General features: G+C 58.0%; 1 protein-coding gene across 1 annotated transcript; it reads left to right on the top strand.

Moving 5' to 3' along the window:
• The first annotated feature begins 4,434 nt into the window (after positions 1-4,434).
• On the top strand, positions 4,435-15,579 carry CBX6 (chromobox 6). The gene is made up of 5 exons (XM_046011598.1): positions 4,435-4,606; positions 4,785-4,828; positions 5,003-5,068; positions 5,220-5,286; positions 9,686-15,579. Exons 1-5 carry the CDS (start codon positions 4,538-4,540, stop codon positions 10,688-10,690), a joined length of 1,251 nt encoding a protein of 416 aa, XP_045867554.1. The 5' UTR covers positions 4,435-4,537; the 3' UTR covers positions 10,691-15,579.
• Positions 15,580-18,419: the final 2,840 nt, after the last annotated feature.

Genomic DNA, 18,419 nt, shown 5'->3' on the forward strand with positions numbered 1-18,419 from the left:
CTCCTTCTCCCACTGCCGCTCCCCCTGCTTGTGCTCTCTCACTCTCTCTGTCAAAAAAAATAAAATCTTTAAACCAATAATAAAGAAAAAAATTAAAAACATAAAAAACATATACTTGAGGGGGGCATGGGTGGCTCAAGACGGTTGCTGCCTTCGGCTCAGGTCATGATCCCGGGGTCCTGGGATCGGGTCCCGCATCGGGCTCCCTGCTCAACGGAGAGCCTGCTTCTCCCTCTCCCTCTCCCTGCTGCTCTGCCTACTTGTTCTCTCTAGCTCTCTGTCAAATAAATACAATCTTTTAAAAAAGAAAGAAAGGAAGAAACATATACTTGGTTTTCTTCCTGGGCTCCTGGCACAAAGCTCCTAAAACCTTGGTAGTTTCCTGAGTGACGGGATGAGAGAAGGGTCCTGTGTTATTCGGCCGTTAGCTCCCTTCAGCTGCACCTGAGTTAATGCTAAAGAAGTGATGCTTGGTGCCCCGCCCCTGGGTAGCTTCAGGACCAGACTCATCACCAGAGAGACCAAGCGATTAGAACAAGTGGTTAGAACTTTAAGCGCCCCCACCAGCCTCTGAGAAGGGGAGAAGAGGCTCCAGATTCAGCACTGGACAGCCTTGAAGGAGCTCAGATGAGCTTCTGAGCTGGTGAACACAATGCAGTGCTGGGAAGGGGGCGTGCCCCGAGAGGGCATGGTAGGTCTGCACCCCGCCCTGCACTCCTTGCCCTCTGCATCTCGTCCATTTGGCTGTTCCTGAGTTATATCCTTTCTAATAAATAGGTAAATTTAAGACACGGTTCCCGGAGTCCTGTGAGCTATTTTGTAGCCAATGATGAACACTGAGGAGAGGGTCGTGGAATTCCTCAATGTACAGCTGTCCAGCCAGAAGTCTGCTATCCCTGCTTGAAGTGGGGGGTCTTGCAGGACCCGCGCTCACTCTGGGTGCTGGTGTCTCAGCTGGACTGAAACATTGGGCATCCAGCTGGTGCCTAAAGAGCTGGAAATCTGGGGGTGCCTGGGTGTTTCAGTGGCAGTTAAGCCTCTGCCTTCTGCTCTGGTCATGATCTCAGGGTCTTGGGATCGAACCCCACATCAGGCTCACTGCTCAGTGGGGAGCTTGCTTCCCTCTCTCTCTGCCTGCCTCTCTGCCTACTTGTGATCTCTCTGTGTCAAATAAATAAATAAAATCTTTTAAAAAAATTTTTAAAAGGCTGGAAATCTGGTTGTTGGTGTGAGGAGCAAACCTGCATGTTTGGTGTTACAAGTGCTGTGAGAAGAGAACCAGACCACGGGCTCCCTTTGATTAAGTCAAAGTCGGCGGGTTGGGGACATTCATCACATCGCAACAGCCCTTACCTTTTCATTTAACCTGATCATGGGAGAAAATCCAGCTCGTGGCAAGTGCCATCCTCATGAGGGGGGAGGGCAGGGGGAAGAGATTATGCTGGACAAGCACAGGGGGTCTGGGACGGTGCACAGGGAAGCAGGAATTTTGAGGACCTTGAATTCTGCCGCCGACTCTGACCAACAGCCCGCGGTAGAAGCTCTGTTGTGTAAGTTCCAAGGCTGGACCTTGCAAGGCCTTGCGGTGTTCCGGCTCCTTATAGGGCTCCTGCAGCTTGGAAGGAAGCCTGCGCTGGATGGCTGAATCGTGAGAGGCCGCGAGGAGAGCGAGGCCCAGCTAACACCCAGGACAAAGCCCCCCAACATGAGAGACTCTGGCCGTGTTTCTGACTGCAGCCCCATGAAGGACCCAAAACAAGACCAGGTAAAAACAAAACAAAGCAGGTGCGCGCGCGCGCAAACACACACACACACACACACACACACACACACACACACACAAATGGCCCAGCCGAGCCCAGGCAACTCACAGATTTATTAAAAATAGATTCTTGTGTATGAAACCACCAAATGATGGTGTATTGTAGCACAAACTAGCTGAAATGCCCTTTCTCTGGGCAGCAACTCGCACAGTCCTGGAGATTAGACTTTTCCCTTGCGGTGTTGGACCAAATCTCAGAAGGACAGACTGTGGAAGAGGTAGAATGGACTTTCTCTCATAGAATAGAGATGTTCTACGAGGGGCGCCTGCATGGCTCAGTCGGCGAAGCGTCTGCCTTTGGCACAGGTCACGATGCCGAGCTCCTGGGATTGACATAAACTGTGTAATGTCACCCTGGGGTAAAAGGGACTTTGAAGATATGATTAAGGTAAGGATGCTGAGAAAATAATCCTCAATTATTTCACTGAGCCCAATGTAATCACAAAGGTTTGTATCAGAAAGAAGCAGGAGCTAAGTCAGGGGAAGGCAAAAGTAAAGATTGGAGTGATGCAGCCATGAGCCAAGGAATGCCAGCAGCTTCCAGAAGTTGGAAGAGGCAAGGAAGGAATGGATTCTCTTCTAGAGCCTCCAGAAGGAACCAGCCCTCAGGATATCTTGACCCTAGTTCCGTGATGCTGATTTGGGACTTCTGACCTCCAGAACTCTAAGTCTGTGTTACTTAAAACTATTAAGTGTGTCGTAATTTGTTACAGCAGCCATAGGAAATTACTGCGTGTTTATTCTAGCACTAGTCACACTATGTGGCAGGTGCCTCTCACCTAAGAGCTCCTCAAGCCTGGGGCAGCTTTGTTCAGGTGGCTGAACACAGTATCTTAAAAAGGGTCACAAAAGCCACCGAGTGAACTAACAAACGGATTTCGTGTTTACCCACTTTATCTGGCTGCCTGTCTCTCTCAGCCTGAACACACACTCACACACACACTCATATCCACATAGCTCATCTTCCGTCCACCCCGATCATCCCCAAGAAGGCAGCTGTATTCTTAGACCAAAGCCCACTTTGGGGTTTTTAGCTATTTTTCAAGAGCATATTGATTTTAAGGAAGGTGACGGGGATTTCTCCCAAGATAATAATTGAATAAATCTGCATAGATACAGGGAGGAGAAGCAGAAATTTTGATGCGATTGATTTGAAACCACAAGAATTGGTATTACCATACAGAAACGTAAAAATCCTCTTTTCTAATAAGCAAGTGGTGAAAGCAGGAGACGATCCTGACCCTTACATCCTCATTCCTCTCCCCCTCCATTCAGCCCCATCACAGCCACGCAAATGGTGGCAAAATTTCCAACTGACCCCAAGAGAGGTTCGCTTTATAGCATGAAGGGAGAAAAGCAGATTCCAAACAGTGTGATTCATAAGATCCCATCTTGTTAAAAAGAAATCAATATATATACTATGTACAACAATGTATACATATGCATACATCCGTGTGTATATAAGAAGAACAGAGGCTGGGAGAGGATTCATGAAGATATTAACAACGGTTTGATGGAGATTATGGACAGTCGGGCTTTTTTTTTTTTAAATTTACAAAGAACAAGACCATTGGTGTAATTAAAAATAAACTTTAAATAATTCAAAGGAAAATAAATGGAGCGTCTTGTGTGGCAGGGCTATTTCCTGTCCATTCCGCGACAGCCAGGTCTCCCGGTCTCTCCTAAAATAGGAAGCTGGGGTCTGGTCTCCCCGGGAGCAATGGCGGACCCACCCAAGAAGCTGCACGCAGCCGAAGAGCGCCGAGACCAGGGGGCCTGGGAATCGGAAACCATATAGGCAAGGTCATGTGGGTGGTTTCTGCCAAATGACCCAAGGATGACCCACTCGGGCCTGATCTGGGGTGCCAGAAACCCGTCTCACCCCACAGCCTCTCTGTCCCTCCCCTGGCCGCCACAGAGTCCTGGCAGCGATCTTCACCTCACCTCCAGGGTGAAGGCAGGTGCCGCCCAAGACCCCGGCCGGAGAACAGACGCACGGATCCTCCCGGCCTTCCTCCACCCCAAGTCACCGCCCCCACCCCTCTTCCTGCGGCGGGGTTTTTGTTTTAATTCATCTGAACTGCTTACAAAACCACACTCCCACGAATACATAAATAATAGATTGGGGAGGGGGAGGGCAATGTTTTAAAGAAATTCCCGCAGGGCCTGGCAAGGCAACAGCAAATGCATTTCTGCTGTATCATATTTAACTGTTTGCAAACTTCTGCTGGGAGGATGCGCGGCAGCTGCGGAGACTCCATCGCCCTTCCCCTGCTGGGGCCTAGGGAGACTTGCAAGGGGGAGGTGTTAAAAGGAGGGAGAAGTTGTCAGCTATCGGGGCCCGGGAAGATGGAGAAGGGAGTAAGAAAGCGTTTGTTAGACTGCACTGCGCCTGACCAGGCCTCCCGCAAGCCAAACATCCTCCGGGTTCCGGGCCCGGACTCCCGCCGCCAGGCGAGGTCCCTTTAAGAGCCAGCGCGCACCCCCGCCCCGAGAGCGCTCACTTTCCCTAGCAACCGCCCCGGGGGAGGGGGAGGTCCTGGCAACGGCGCGCCGGCCCCGAGGGGTCACGTGACGGCCCGCAGCTGGAACACGAGCGCGCGCCCCGCCGCGCGCCCGCCCGCCGGGGCCTGTGCGCTGCGGCGCGTGCGCGAGCGGTGCAGCACCGGCCGCGGGAGCTGGGAGTATTATGGGCTGTGGGTGCCGCTGAGCAAGATGGAGCTGTCTGCAGTGGGCGAGCGGGTCTTCGCGGCCGAATCCATCATCAAACGGCGGATCCGAAAGGTGAGCCGCCTCCCGAGGCGGGACGCCTTGCCCCGCAGCCGATGTCCGGGTCCGCGGCCCATCGGGGCCAAGCGGTCCCGCTAACCAGGGCTCTCTCGCCCACCCCCGCGCCGCCGCCTCCTCGCGTCCCCGCATCCTCCCCACCCCCACTCCCCCCCCTTTTTTCTCTGTTTTTCAGGGACGCATCGAGTACCTGGTGAAATGGAAGGGGTGGGCCATCAAGTAAGTGCCACCGGGGTCCAGGGGCGAGGGGGGAGGGGAGGCAGCGGACAGCCAGGGCCTTTTTTTTCCCTTGGTGGTGGGGGGTGGTGGGGGGAAGTGTGCACGTTTGCTGCCTCGCATGTGCCTCTGCCTCTTAGGTTTTCATTTTTATTTTGTGCATGTGTGACTCGGCAGGTACAGCACTTGGGAGCCTGAGGAGAACATCCTGGACTCGCGGCTCATTGCAGCCTTCGAGCAGAAGTGAGTTTGCGGAGCTGGCAGGGGCGGCGGGGCCAAGGCCCGGCTGGGGCGCCGCGCGGGGACGCGGGGGAAGCGGGAGAGCCGGGGAGGGCAGCGCGGAGTGGGGCCCGGGAAGGGGCTCTTTTTAACCTTTGGCGTTTCTCGGCCGCAGGGAGAGGGAGCGTGAGCTGTATGGGCCCAAGAAGAGGGGACCCAAACCCAAAACTTTCCTCCTGAAGGTAACCTGGCCCAGCCCCAGCAGCCCCCTCTCGGGCCCCTAGCCCTGGCGCAGCACGGGGCCTGCAAGGGAGGGACAGATCCTCGGCTGCCCAGGCAGGCGGACCTTTCCAGAGGGGCCCCAGCTGGGCAGGGGGTGGTTGTGAGCCCCAGACCGAGCCCCTGGCAGCCGGCCCTGGCCAGCTCCAGCTTTAGCAAGAGGGGCCTGGGAGTGGGGAGTAGGGAAGAGGATAATCCTCGCTGAGGAAACCAGGGTTGGGGCAGGCCAGCGGGGCTCCAGAATGGGGGTGGGTGAGGCAGGTGGGGGCTGTCTACCTGAGCGGGTAGCAGGGAGGTTACTCATCAGATGCGGCGAACCCTCATCTCCCCCAGCCTTGAGCTGGTAGGGCCCTGCCTGGAATTAGGATCCGTGGGGAGAGTAAATGTAGTTTCCCTCAGGGCTGGGAACCGGAGAAGCCTTTGGGGGTCACTTGCCTCCCTACCCTCAGCTTCCTTCTCTGTCTTAGTTTGTTCTGTGTGCCTCCCCTCCTTGCTGGGGAATGCAACTTGAATTTGACCTTAGATCACTTCACTTTGAGTTTATCACCTGGGCTGGGCAACTGCCTCCCCCCAGCCTCCGCTTCCCGTCCCCCCACCCCTCGCTGTTTCTGGAGGTTCTAATGAGGATGGGGCGGGGGGGGGGGGGGGGGGGTGGGAGGGGTGTGGGGAGTGGAAGCATAGCACATTAGCCTTGGCAAGGGAGGGAGACCTAGCCCCAGAGGAAGCCATCTTAGAGCTTTGGGGGGGATTGTTTGATTTTTCTTAGTGAGAAAGGTCAGAGTCGGAGAGCTAAGGTGAGGTGACCCTAGGAGACAGGCAAGACTGCAGGCGGGCCTCCGTGGGACACCATAGTCGGCCCAATAGTGCTAACATTGCTTCGGGACCCCTTCCCACCCTGACAGCCTGTGACTCAGGGGTGATGGGCACCGGCAGGGCAGGGAGAACTCTGCAGGAAAGAGACTGTGCAGAAGGCACAGCCTCAGCATCTCCAGTTCGTGCAAAAGGCCCAAAGCCCCATGAAGGTGCGGTGGGCCTCTCCAGCCCCGCCCCCACCCCAAAAGGTCTGTGCCTGGCTAAGGGTTTGAACTTAAAGCAGACATGAAAGAACCGTTGGTTTCCAGAATGACCTATTTCCATGACTCTTGTTCCCAACCGACACACATTAGGGGATCCATGGAGGAGCGCCCTTAACCCTTGATGCTTCTTAGGAGGAGGGATGGGGCGGAGCAGCTGGAGGGCGGGTGGGCTGTGTGACAGCCTCTCAGCGCAGCTGGAGCGCCCTCTAGCGGTCCAGTGAGTAATGACCGTGAGCTTCGATTCACGAAATGCCTTCCCCCCCCCCCCTTGATTAGCTCTGGCTCCTAACAGGGCGCTGAGTCCTCACCTGGATTATCTCCTTTAATCCTCTTAACAACCCTATGAAGGAGTATCAGTCCCATTACCCAGATGAAAAAAATCAAGGCCCAGAGAGGAGAAGTGACTTAACGTGAGGGCCGACCACCCAGCTTCCTGCCTTCATTCTGGCTCATTTTCCTCCCCCTGTCCCTCAGAGAGTACACACATCCGGTGGAGGGGACAAGGTGGACACTCTGAGGCGACGATGAAGGCCGCAGAGGTGGTCGGGGAGGGGGTGGAGAGGCAGCTGAGTGGACCTGAGCCCTACGAGAGTGATGTGGATGTTGGCAAGGGGTGATGGAGACCAGCTTGGCCCGAGCCCATGGCTCTGTGGGTCACCGAGAGGGAGTGTGTTTAGTAAACAAATGATACTCAGCCTTTACTTTCTGCCCGGAGCTGTTCTGAAGGGAAACAGGAGCCCGTGAGGTAGGTTGTGACTTAGCCCCATTTTACACCTAGGAAAACGGAGGCCAGGGAGGTCGTGGCAGTGGTCCACGGTCACAGAGAGTCAGCGGCAGGGTCCAGAGCTCTCAACTACCGTGCTGTGGTCTATGGTACAGGCCAGCCCCTCAGAGCCGAGCCTCTCACCCCATCAGAGTGCGGCAAACACAGTGGCTGTGGGTGGCCTTTTTAATTCACAGGCAGACCCAGGTCCTGCCTTCTCAGAATTCTCAGCCTGGGGAGGAGAGAGGAAGAGAAAGGGTAAACCAGTCTTTTTTTTTTTTTTTTTTTTTAAACAATATTTAGAAGCTATAAAGTGAAGCATGTTCCTCATAAAAGGTTTGGAAACCATATATTAGTAAGAGATTATTGCTCATCAGTCCCCTGTCCCCCCAGCTCCATGGAGAGAGAAATCTGGTGTTTGTCGAGTATGGGCTGTGTGCCAGACGCTGGGCGGAGCAGGTAGCATATATTATCTGACGGTAGGTGATGGCCCAGCGAGCCAGAGTGTCATCCCAGGTCTGAGGTTTGCCCACTTTTGCCTCGTCCCCGGAACCATCAGCCCTGGACTTGGGCAGAGCCAGGAGGACAGATGTCTGAGAGCGCAGGCAGCCTGTGGATGGCGTGAATGCTAACCCTTCTGGAGGTTGGGGGGTCAGGGATTAGAAAGAGTGGAGATTCCCCCAAGCTCCCTTGGGGATGAACCTTGCTTGCCATGCCAAGTTGAGGCTGGCCCCCTCCTGCCTTTGTCTGAAAAGGGATGGGAGGGAGCCCCGGCCTGGCTCTACTGGCCGGTGCCCAGGAGGAGGGGGCAGCGCGAGCGTGGGGCACGCTGGATCGAAGGTACTGCCACCTAGTGCTCAAAGAGATTATTGGCCAAGCAGCCCCAGGAGACCCCCCTCCAAGCGAGGCCAGGAGGGCCACATAGCATAAAAAGTATTTCTCCCACCTTCTATAGACCTTGCTAATTCAGCAAATAAGTCCGCAAACACTGCTTCGGGAGCCTGTGGTCAGATACAATCCAGTTTTGTCTGAGGCGCACGCAGGCGACCTCACAGGGACCAGTTAAGTGTCTTGTGCTGTGGGGGAGGTGGTGGGGAGACCCCAGAGCCGATCTCACTCTTGGGGAGCTCACAGATGGACCGTGGGAGTATGTCCTCCCCCTTGGCCACCACTGTCTCCCACCTGGATTGAGGCAGATACTGCCTAGCGAGTGTCCCCCACCAGGACCCAGGATGTGTGTAGGTGACCGATCAGCCATTGCTTTTAGACCCTCGACCACCTCATCCTCTCCCCACTGGACTCTGTGCCTTCCCTGTTGGTCTTAGCAGCACCTCCGGGACAGGCCTGTGCCTCTAAGCTGGGCTCCTTCAGGCCCCATCCGTTTTTTATGACACTGAGTTCCCCAATGTCCTCACTGCCCGCCCCTTGTCTTCTCCAGGGAGGGCAGCTCCTGGGGGAGAGGCTGTGTGTTGGAAGTCGGAGCTGTCTTGTGACTCTAGTACTTTGTTAGTGAAGGAAGGGCTGGCCATGGGGGGCGGTTTATATGACCCTGTGAGCCCCCTGCCCTGAACTCGGCAGTGGGGGGGGGGGGGGCAGGGGCTTACAGATTTCACACTTGGGAGTACAGCTGAGCCCAAGAGCCGGGGAAGGTTCCCTGGCTGCCTGCAGGCCTGCTCAGCCATCCTGCCCGCCCCCTCCCCCCCATCACCACCCAGCCTGTCCTGGCACGGGTATGAAGTTGGTCCCACGGCTTGGTCCATCCCCACCAGACTCTTGTGTCAGTGGGGTAGATTCCCAACCTAGGCTTGAGGGGCCGGCTTTGGAATCTTTTGGCCCTGATTTGCTCAGCCTCAGGCCTTGAGCCAGATCCTGGGCAGACAGACGCGTATCAGACCCAAGAGGGGAAGTGGGAGGGGCATCGAGGGTACAGGAGGGGCTGAGAGGGCCAAGAGGCGGTCCCAGAGGGGGCGGTCAGCCAGGGAGGCAGGTCCAAGCTGGAGGTGCAGCCTGTCCAGAAGCAGAGAGTGCAGACAGAGCCGTTGGGACCCTGCAAGTAGGTCAGTGGCCCTGGGCTGTGGGGTGGAGCAGGGAGGGGCCTCCCTCTTCCTCCTGGCACCAAGAATCTGTCCGTGGGGGAGTGCCGGGCGAGGCTGGGATCCTTCACAGCGCAGAGTTCTTCCCAGGCAGTGTCCTGGTTGCTGGCACTCCTCTGGCAGCCAGGGCAGCTGCTCATCCCTCTGTCCCGGGGACCCAGGCCTCAAAAGTAGCAGGTCTTAGAGTCCGGCTTGGACGAGGGTTGATGGGCCCTCAGACGTGCACTTTGCTTCACCTGAGTCCCTTTCCTTTTGTCTCTAAGACAGGGTTGGGAGACCCGTGGGTTCTCTGACGGGCTCTCAGGATGGTTTAATGAGATGGGACTTGGGGTGGCAGGCACGGGGTGGAGGGGGAGAGGGGGACACGTCCAGGGGAGGTCAGCAGGAAGCCCCGCCCCTGCTCACCACCCCCCACCTCCCCACCACGCAGGCACGGGCACAGGCTGAGGCCCTCCGCATCAGCGATGTGCACTTCTCTGTCAAGCCGGGCGTCAGCGCCTCCTCGCCCAAGCTGCACTCCAGCGCGGCTGTGCACCGGCTCAAGAAGGACATCCGCCGCTGCCACCGCATGTCCCGCCGCCCCCTGCCCCGCCCTGACCCCCAGGGCGGCAGCCCCGGCCTGCGCCCCCCTATCTCGCCTTTCTCCGAGACCGTGCGCATCATCAACCGCAAGGTGAAGCCTCGGGAGCCCAAGCGTAACCGCATCATCCTCAATCTGAAGGTCATCGACAAGGGCACGGGCGGCAGCGGGGGCCCTGGGCAGGGGGCCGGAGCACTCGCTCGCCCCAAGGTCCCCTCGAGGAACCGGGTCATCGGCAAGAGCAAAAAGTTCAGCGAGAGCATCCTCCGCACCCAGATCCGCCACATGAAGTTCGGCCCCTTCGCGCTGTACAATAAGCCCCCGCCCGGCCCTCCGCCTCCCCCACCGGCGGGGAAGGCCGACCCTGCGGCCTCTCCCGGCCAGGGGCTGCTCCTGGCTGCCCCCGCGGCCCCCTTTGATGCCCGCAGCTCCAGCTCCTCCAGCTGCCCCTCGCCAGCACCGCAGTCCTCGTCCGACCCCCACGATGTGCCCCCCAAGCTGCTCCCCGAGACCGTGAGCCCCGCTGCTCCCGACTGGCGGGAGCCGGAAGTGCTTGACCTGTCCATCCCTCCTGAGGCCGCGGCCACCAGCAAGCGGGTGCTTCCCGACGTCCCTGCTGCCGCCAGCGCGGCGCTGCCCGCGGCCCCCGAGCCCGCCAGTGCTGCCTCCGAGCCTGAAGCTGGGGACTGGCGCCCTGAGATGTCACCCTGCTCCAATGTGGTGGTCACCGATGTCACCAGCAACCTTCTGACAGTCACTATCAAGGAATTCTGCAACCCTGAGGATTTCGAGAAGGTGGCTACTGGGGTAGCAGGTGCCACTGGGGGCGGTGGCAGCGGTGGGGTGAGCAAGTGAGGGGGGGCTCCACCAAGGGGGGGGGCTGGGGGGAGCCCTCCTGCCCAAAGTCGTCCTCTTGCTCCCGCCCCCATCCCCGCCCTCAGACACCTCTGCCTGTGCTTTGCTTGTTTCAAATGGCTCAGCGTCGCCCCTGCGGGATGGGGCTGGGCAGTTGGAGCACCCCCCTCCCTCGCGCCCAGTGGAAGCAGCAGTCCTGGGACGGGTTAGGGCTGGGGTGGGGTGAGGGCACTTGCAAGTCCTCCTTCTTGGCCCTTGGCACCCTCCCTGCCCATGCGTGGTGGGGCCTGCTGGGCGACTCCCAGGGAGACCCCGAACCTGGGGTTCAGCTGCCTGCTCCGCATCCTCCTCTGTCTCCCCGGCTTGCTTTCAGCTCTCATGCACAGCATCTGAATTTCTCGGTGCTAACCTGGCAGCTGTGGGGCCCCTAGGAGACCCCCCCCCACTCCCAGCGGGGGCGCTGTCCCTTTCCTTCCGCTCCACACCTGGGCAGGAGGACCAGGGATGGCAAAGCCCAGTCAGAGGTCGGTGAGGGTGCCAGGAGCAAGGACAGAGGCCTGGGTCTTCCCACCCACTGCCGGACCTGACTTGGACCTGACTTGAGCAGGTCCCCTTAGGCTCCACCCGGCCCGGCTCCTTCCTCCTCCCCATCTCAGAGGTGGGAGGGGTCCGGTGGGGACTTCACCCTGCCTTGGCCTCCCAGCAGCTAAAGGGCCCTTCAGTTCTCAACCAAAGGTGCTACAAGAATCTGCCGTGGAAACTTCCAGCTGGCCGGCGTCCCTGCCGCCCCACGGCATGTTTGCTCGCGTACCTGGATATACGCCGGGCCCAGGGCTTTTCAGGCGGCTCCCTTGAGGGTTGCTCCAAATGGGATTGTCGAAGGCCCGACCTTTCCTTGCCCAGACCTGGCGCAGGTCCAAGGAGTTTGCTGTGGAGCCCCCAGGCTGATTCCACCCCCCCCACCCCGGCCCAAATGTCCTGGGGTGTGCACCCCCACACCCTCCTCTTCCGGGGGTCCTCTCAACCAGCCAGGCCTTTGCTGCAGGCATGGCACGGTGGGGACTGAGGTGGAGAGGGGAGATGCCCGCCTCGGCCTTCCCCTTCCTTCCTCCCCCCGCGTGTGGGGGAAGGAGGAAGCCTGGAAACCACTCCGGGTTGTGTGTGGGGGGGGTGTCCCAGGCTCTCCTGCTGCCCCCCGCCTTGCTTCTGGCCGCTGAAACTTCTCACAGCACCGCCTGCTGGGACCAGTGGGAGGCTCTGGAGCCCGGGGTGGCTTTCCTTCTCCAGCGCCAGGGAGCGGAGGGGTCCGTGCCGGTGGCAGAGGCCAGGGCCCCAGCTTTAGGTCAGGCACTGGGAAGGCGGGCAGGCCAAAGGGGGTGACCAAAGAGGGGCATGTACTCTCCAGGAGAGAGAGGGTGTGTGGGACCTGGGCTCCGGGGCACTATGGGCTGGCCACCCACTGGGTCGGCCCCGGGTCTCAGTCTGGCCTGGGTGGCGCAGCCCTGCTCCTGGCTGGAGGGAACTTCCTGGCGTGTGCAGCGAGCGGTGTCCCAACTGAGAAGCTGATGGCAAAGGTAGGAGGAGGCAGAAAGGGAATCCCGTTAGGGAGCAAATGCCTTTGTCCGGAGTATGGGAGGACTTGTTCTTCCAACTCTCCCTGCCCCCTCTCCCACCCCCGGATGTAGGACGAGGGCCCTCCCAGGGTTTGGGGGGCTGGCACTCCTAGACCCCTCCCCACCCTGCCCTTTGTGTTGGCTCTGTGGCCGTCCAAGTGCCAATTGGCTTCCCCCCAAATAAGGGCTGGTATTTCTCCTCTGTCCTTCGAGGGGATGTCCCCCACCCCACCCCCGCTGACCCCTCACCCCAGGTGAGTGACCGCCTGGGTGTCAGTTACAGGTGTTTTCCAGAGACCATAGAAATGTGTTTTCCTGAGAGTCCGTGTCATTCGTGACTTTTTTTGTAAAGAAGTTGTGTTTTCAGAGGTGATTTTATGACAGGAAAGTGAAAGAATTAGTTTTGCAAAAAAACAAAAAACAAAAAAAGAGGAAAAAAGAAAAAAGACATAGAAAAAAATATTGTGGGATTCCTATGGGGTCAGGGTGGGAGCGGGGGGAGGGGAGAGAAAGATATTTAAAGAAAATTCGTACTGCAGTGATTGCACAGCTGAGGTGGCGGTGTTAGGGACGGGGACGGTGTTAGGGACGGGGACGGAGGGCCTAGGCCTGGCAGGCCGGTCCCTGGGGTTGGGCCCACTGCTCGCTCTCTCCCCTCGGCCTGAGGCAGGGGGGCAGCCTCCCTCCTGTCCTGGGCCCAGACCCCCACACCTACCCTCTTTCAAAGGGAAGGATGACTGCTGGTCCCACGGGAACTAGCGAAGGGAGCTGAGATCTGAGGGGAAGGTTGCGGAGTGGGGGTGAGCGGGAGTCCCACTGTTGCGTCCTTGGTGACTTGGTCCAGGAAGGCTGGTGCCTAGATACAGTTGGGTTTCTTGCTCTCTGTCATTCGTTTGCCAGCTTGTCAGGTCATCTGGTCCCTCCCTCCCCATCACCCCAAAGACCACAACACCCCTGAGCTTCCCTGACCAGGTGGGGGATACAAGCTTCAGGAAGACAGGAGCTGTAGATTCTGGGAGAGTTTTAGGTGGTGACCCTAAGGGATTGGGGGTAACCATGGGGAGAGGGGAACGCCTGCCCCTTCTCTTTGCACAGGTGGGCTGCTGCCCCTGACCCTCAGCCATGTGGCCCCGTTCCGTGTCAGCACACACAGGCACGCATGCACACTGCTTTGAGGTGGGCACAGGGTCAAGAGCAAGTGGGGCCCTCCTTACCTCTCTCCCAGGGCGGCTCTGAGCGGGGATCCATAACCGCCGCCCCCCCCACACACACTCTTGCACGAATCAGCCTCCTACGGGCCCTTCCTCTCCCCTTGCTGCTTTTCCGTTTGCCTAATTACCAAGCAGAAGTTGCATTCTGGTTTGCTTTATTTTTATACGTGAAATACCCCCCAAAGCCTGATATCCTGCTATATTCAGTGTTGGTTGGGGCATTGGTCATCTCCCCTTAATGCCACCCCTTCCCCACCCACATGTCATAGGAAACAAGTGAGGTCTGGTGTCTCCAGTTTGAGATGGGAAGTTGGGCCACCTCCCTGTCTTGCTCCCCTCTCTGACCCTCAGTGTGCCCTTCTGTGAAATGGGTGTATTGGGTCCAAGTCCTCTTCATAAAGCACTGCTGGTGTCCAGACAGGTGCTGAGGATTCGGTGCTGGTCGACGGCTCTGGCACTGGGGCCTCTAGCCTCCCACCGCCCCCCTTGTTCTTGCCCTGCAAAGGGGTCCGGGGCAAAAGGAGCCCCATCCTTCTCCTGGAAGGGATGATTGAGGTCCAACCTCAATGTGAGGTGGGCACAGTGGGAGGGGTTACCCCCATTGAAAAGACTGGGGAACTGGGGCTCTGGGAGGCAAAGCTGCTTCGCTGGGGTGAAGAGCCCAGCTGCTCTGGCGTTTTGGGAAAAGCCCATTCAAAGGTGGGAGCCTGGGATGCCGAGGCCACTGCAGAGCTGGCAGGCTCCCCGCCCCCACTGCCTCACCCTTCCCAGGCAGCCCTGGTTGAGGGGTCAGCCCAGAGGAGGAACCTGTTAGGTGGGGGGTGCTGGGCCGTGACCAGCCCTTTTAGCCTCCATGGGGACCCAGGTGGATGCACCACCGTTCCCACCTTCTGGGGTTTTATTGGTTGGGTTGGGTTGGGTTTTTTGGGTTTTGGGGTTTTTTTTTTTGCTTTTGTTTTGTTTTTGCACTTGGCCCACGCCGGACAGTGGAGCCCCATAGGGTCAGTTCCGCTTTCGGGCTCCCATGCACTAGTCCAAGGCAGCCTCTCGGGGGCTGGTATGTTTTAAGGAATCACTTTTAAAAGGAAAAGGAAAGTGTTTAAAGGTTTTCGTTTTTTTCGGTCTGCATCTCCTCTCGGATTCAGAAAGGAGTTTGGGGGCTAACACTCCAGGAGAGGGTCTCCCTAGCCTGACTCCATCTTGCGGGCAGTCACCAAGATACCAGAGTATGGAGCCAGGCTGAGTGGGGACTGAGGACCCCACGCCCCATGCCTGCGGGGTCCCCCTGCCCCTCCTCGAAGGAGTCGATACCCTGCTCCAACACTGAGTGAGTGCCTACTGTATGCAGAGCTTCAGCTAGGCAAACGGGGTTGATGGTCTAACAGGGGACCCCTGGCAACAGGCCAAGCAAGGTAGAAGGAACGAAGGGTTCTGGGGCCTGCCCCCCTTCTTGGGAGGAGTGCAGATGGACACTTTTTGTTCGTTTTAATTTAAAAAAAAAACAAAGGCCTAAAAAAAAGTATCTTATAATTTTTTTTAATTTTTGAAAAGCTCATTTAAATGAATTGTGCACGAATGAATTCTATATATATAAAATATACGTATATAGCTCTATATTTGGGGAGGGGCGCCATCTCTTTTTTTTCTCTTTCTCATTTTAAAAATGAAGTGTTGTTGCCTTTGTCTGTGGTTCAACCATCCAGCTGCCAGCTGGCTAAACTTTGCCTCCAGTGGCGTAAGAGGGACTGAGCGGGGTGGCAGGAGACCAGAAATGGAGATGCCGCCCCCCCCCCCCCGCCCTCCCACGTGGGGGTGGGTCCCCCAGGCCACCTGCCCGCTCCCGCTCCTGGAGCCTGCGGGTGGAGAAGCCGTGTTTTGGGTGTGGGCTTTGGTTGTGTTCCGGATTCGGTTGTTTCTGGGCCGGGGGAGGGGGGTTTGTGCCGATTACTCTCGTCTTGTACGTTTAGTTCCTGCTGCTCTTCAATGTTGTATCAATGCCAGGAAGGGGGAGTGAAAAGCCTCTTTTGCCCCCCCCCCCAAATAAATTGTCACATTCCGAAGCTAAGGCCTGGCCCCTCAGGTGGGGATGTGTCTGTCTCATTTCTTCCGGCCGTGCCTGTGGTCTTTACGCATCACATCGGGCAGCCCTCACCTGCTGCTTGGGGGGGGGGGGGGGGGGGGTGTGGCCTGGCCTGCCAGCTGTGGCCCATTTCGGAGCTCACCACCTTCCGCCTCGCAGCCAGTAGGTGGGCCAAGCTGGGGGTGAGGACCCCAAGTCGTGAGACTGCAGAGCTTCAGGCAGGTGGGTACCTTGTAGAGGGGAGGGCCTGCCGCTGCCCGCTACCTGCTCCCCGCTCCCCACTTGGAATCATAGTAGCTGCAGACGAGGGAGCCTGTGGGGCTGGGTCCCTAACAAGCTGCTGCTTTTTTTTTTTTTTAAGATTTTATTTATTTGAAGATAGAGATCACAAGTAGGCAGAGAGGCAGGCAGAGAGGGTGGGGGAAGCAGGTTCCCTGCCTAGCAGAGATCCCGATGCGGGGCTCGATCCCAGGACCCCGAGACCACGACCCAAGCCGAAGGCAGAGGCTTAACCCGTTGAGCCACCCAAGCGCCCCCCTAACAAGCTTCTTGCCACAGAGCCTGGGAGAGCAGGCCAGTGCAGAGAAATGTTTTCTGGGTGCTTGGGTGCCTTCTCCGATGAGATAAGCTGCCACAAGGCGCCCTCTCCCCACGCAGGGGGTTTAAAAGCCACCGCCCGGGGCAATCCCATACCTTCCTCAAGGGCCCCCCCTCTGCTCTTGAGCCACATTTGCTAGGCCTTAAGCAGGTGTCCCCCTAATCCTCCCACAGCACCCATACCTCCCCCCTCAGGAAACCCCCACTGTCTCCCCTCTCAGATGATGTCTCCGCACCCTGCCCACCCCGCCTCCACCTTGCCCTCAGGATCATGTCCCAAGTCCTCCACCTGGTGGCCTCCTGGGGGTGCAGTCCCCTCCCCCTGTCCTTGGGTTCTCTCAGGGGGGCCTTCCATGGCCGGCAGCACCTCCGGTCCACAACCTGAGGTCTTGTCCGGGGGGGGGGGGGGGGGGCGGGCGTGTCGCGTGTCATCCCATGATAACCCGCAGCTCACAGCCTAGCGCCTGACACACTGGGCCCTCCATGTTTTCTCCAGTTGTCACCGCCTTATTGATGGGGTCAGGGAGGCCGGGGAGTAACTGAGCAGCAGACCTGGGACCCCGGGACGAGTCATCCAACTGGTCCTGGGCCAGCAGGACAAATGGAAGCGTGTCCCTGTCTGCCCCTGGTCCCGGCAGGTAGCTGGTAAGGGGGCAAGGGATGTGGCGTCCCTCTTTGAAGTCAGGGCTGGCCCTTCTCCACGGCATCTACTCCAAGCCACCCCTCCCTCCCCCTGGTCATCTCGCCAGGTGTTCAGTGTTCTCTTCTCCAAAACTCCTTAATCCACACTGAGCGAAAGAACAGCCGGGAGCTCAGCCCATCCACTACAGGACAAACCCCAGTGAGAGCTTTTCTGTCTCCCTTCATCCCCCCTCTCCCCTGCCCCACCTGCACCCCGGGCACCTGCCCCACTCCCCGGTGCCTAGTGAAACCTCCAGTGAGGAGCTGTCGGGCTCCCATGGGGGAGACTAGGTTAATCCATTCATTTGCCCAAACTGGCTTGGTTCTCAGTGATGGCAGGGGCTGCCCTCCAGGCTAGACTTGACCTCAATCCCCATGCTCCCTGGGACTGAGAACACGGGGCGGCTGCCCTTGTGAGGCAGGTGCCTTCAGAGACTTAGAGTCACTGCCGTCCCTTGTCACAGGTCACAGTGCCTTGTCGCACGCCATTACTAAGCAGTGAGCTCTGTGTATTAGTTGTCCCTGAGTGTGATCACAACTGCTTCTTAAGCAGCATTGGAGGGTTGGTTTGCAGGGCCGGGCAGGACCGCTCAGCCCAGAGGCCATGACGCCCTGTCTGAAATGCGTCAGTGTCGCTGCTGATGTCACGGGGTTCATCTGCCAGGTGGCCCCTGACCCAGCTCCCCCAGCCTCACCTCCTATTCCTGGGCCTTGCCTGGGATCCAGGTCAGCCGTGCAGCGAAGCTCAGGGAGGGGACAAGGGAAGGACGGGGGTGGGGATGGGCGAGGACAAGTTTGCAAAATCACTCCCACCATTTTTTTAAAGCTGTAAGTGCAGTGATTTTTCTGTCCTTATCAAGCTCTGCCTGAAGGGAAAAGGGGCTCAGCGTGGTTGCCTCCAGATGACAAGTCCCCCTCAAGCCAGATCACAGGCTTCTGTGCCCATTCTGCACCCTTTGTTCAGGCTGCGGGCTTCTGACGGTTCGGACTTCAAATGGCTCCAGCTCTGAGAGCTCAGGGACTCCAGATCCACACGCAGGCTCTGCAAGGGAAGCAGCAGGGGAGAGGCCCCACCCTCCAGACATCCCTCCTTAGCAGAGGAGGGACAGAGGAAGAGATGACCCTGGTGAGCACTAATGAGACCAGGCACAGCAGAGGTGGTGCGGATGGGAGGGATGGCCAGAGTTGAGAGAGATTTGGAATATTGAAGATTTTGCGACTGGCTTGCAGTGCTTACAGGAGGGAGCCTCTGAAGACCTCCCGGGTATCCAGTGAGCGAAAGAGTGGGTGTTGGTGCCACTCACGGGGCGGACGGGCGGAGCAGCCTGGTGGAGGAGTCAGCTTGGGAGAAGGGTGAATGCGATTTGGGACACCTTGGGTGTGAATCAGGAGGGCTTTTGACCCATAGATGTGAGACTTGGAGGAGCAAGTTCCTGCTCACCGAGGGACTGCTAGAGGAACCTGTCCCTTTGTTGAAGAACCTTTGTCTCCAAGTACAGCTCAGCTCTGAGATATCACCAGACACCTGGGAAGGATCACCTGGGACT

Source organism: Meles meles, chromosome 7 (genome assembly GCF_922984935.1).
Source record: "Meles meles chromosome 7, mMelMel3.1 paternal haplotype, whole genome shotgun sequence".
NCBI classification, from domain to species: Eukaryota; Metazoa; Chordata; class Mammalia; order Carnivora; family Mustelidae; genus Meles; species Meles meles.

What these genes read in the sequence shown, in the direction of transcription:
- CBX6 (XM_046011598.1), top strand. Translation starts at nt 4,538, where the DNA reads ATGGAGCTGTCTGCAGTGGGCGAGCGGGTCTTCGCGGCCGAATCCATC. An exon ending in TGGAAGGGGTGGGCCATCAA is followed by an intron (nt 4,829 to 5,002) that starts GTAAGTGCCACC and finishes GTGACTCGGCAG; the next exon opens with GTACAGCACTTGGGAGCCTG. An exon ending in ATTGCAGCCTTCGAGCAGAA is followed by an intron (nt 5,069 to 5,219) that starts GTGAGTTTGCGG and finishes TCTCGGCCGCAG; the next exon opens with GGAGAGGGAGCGTGAGCTGT.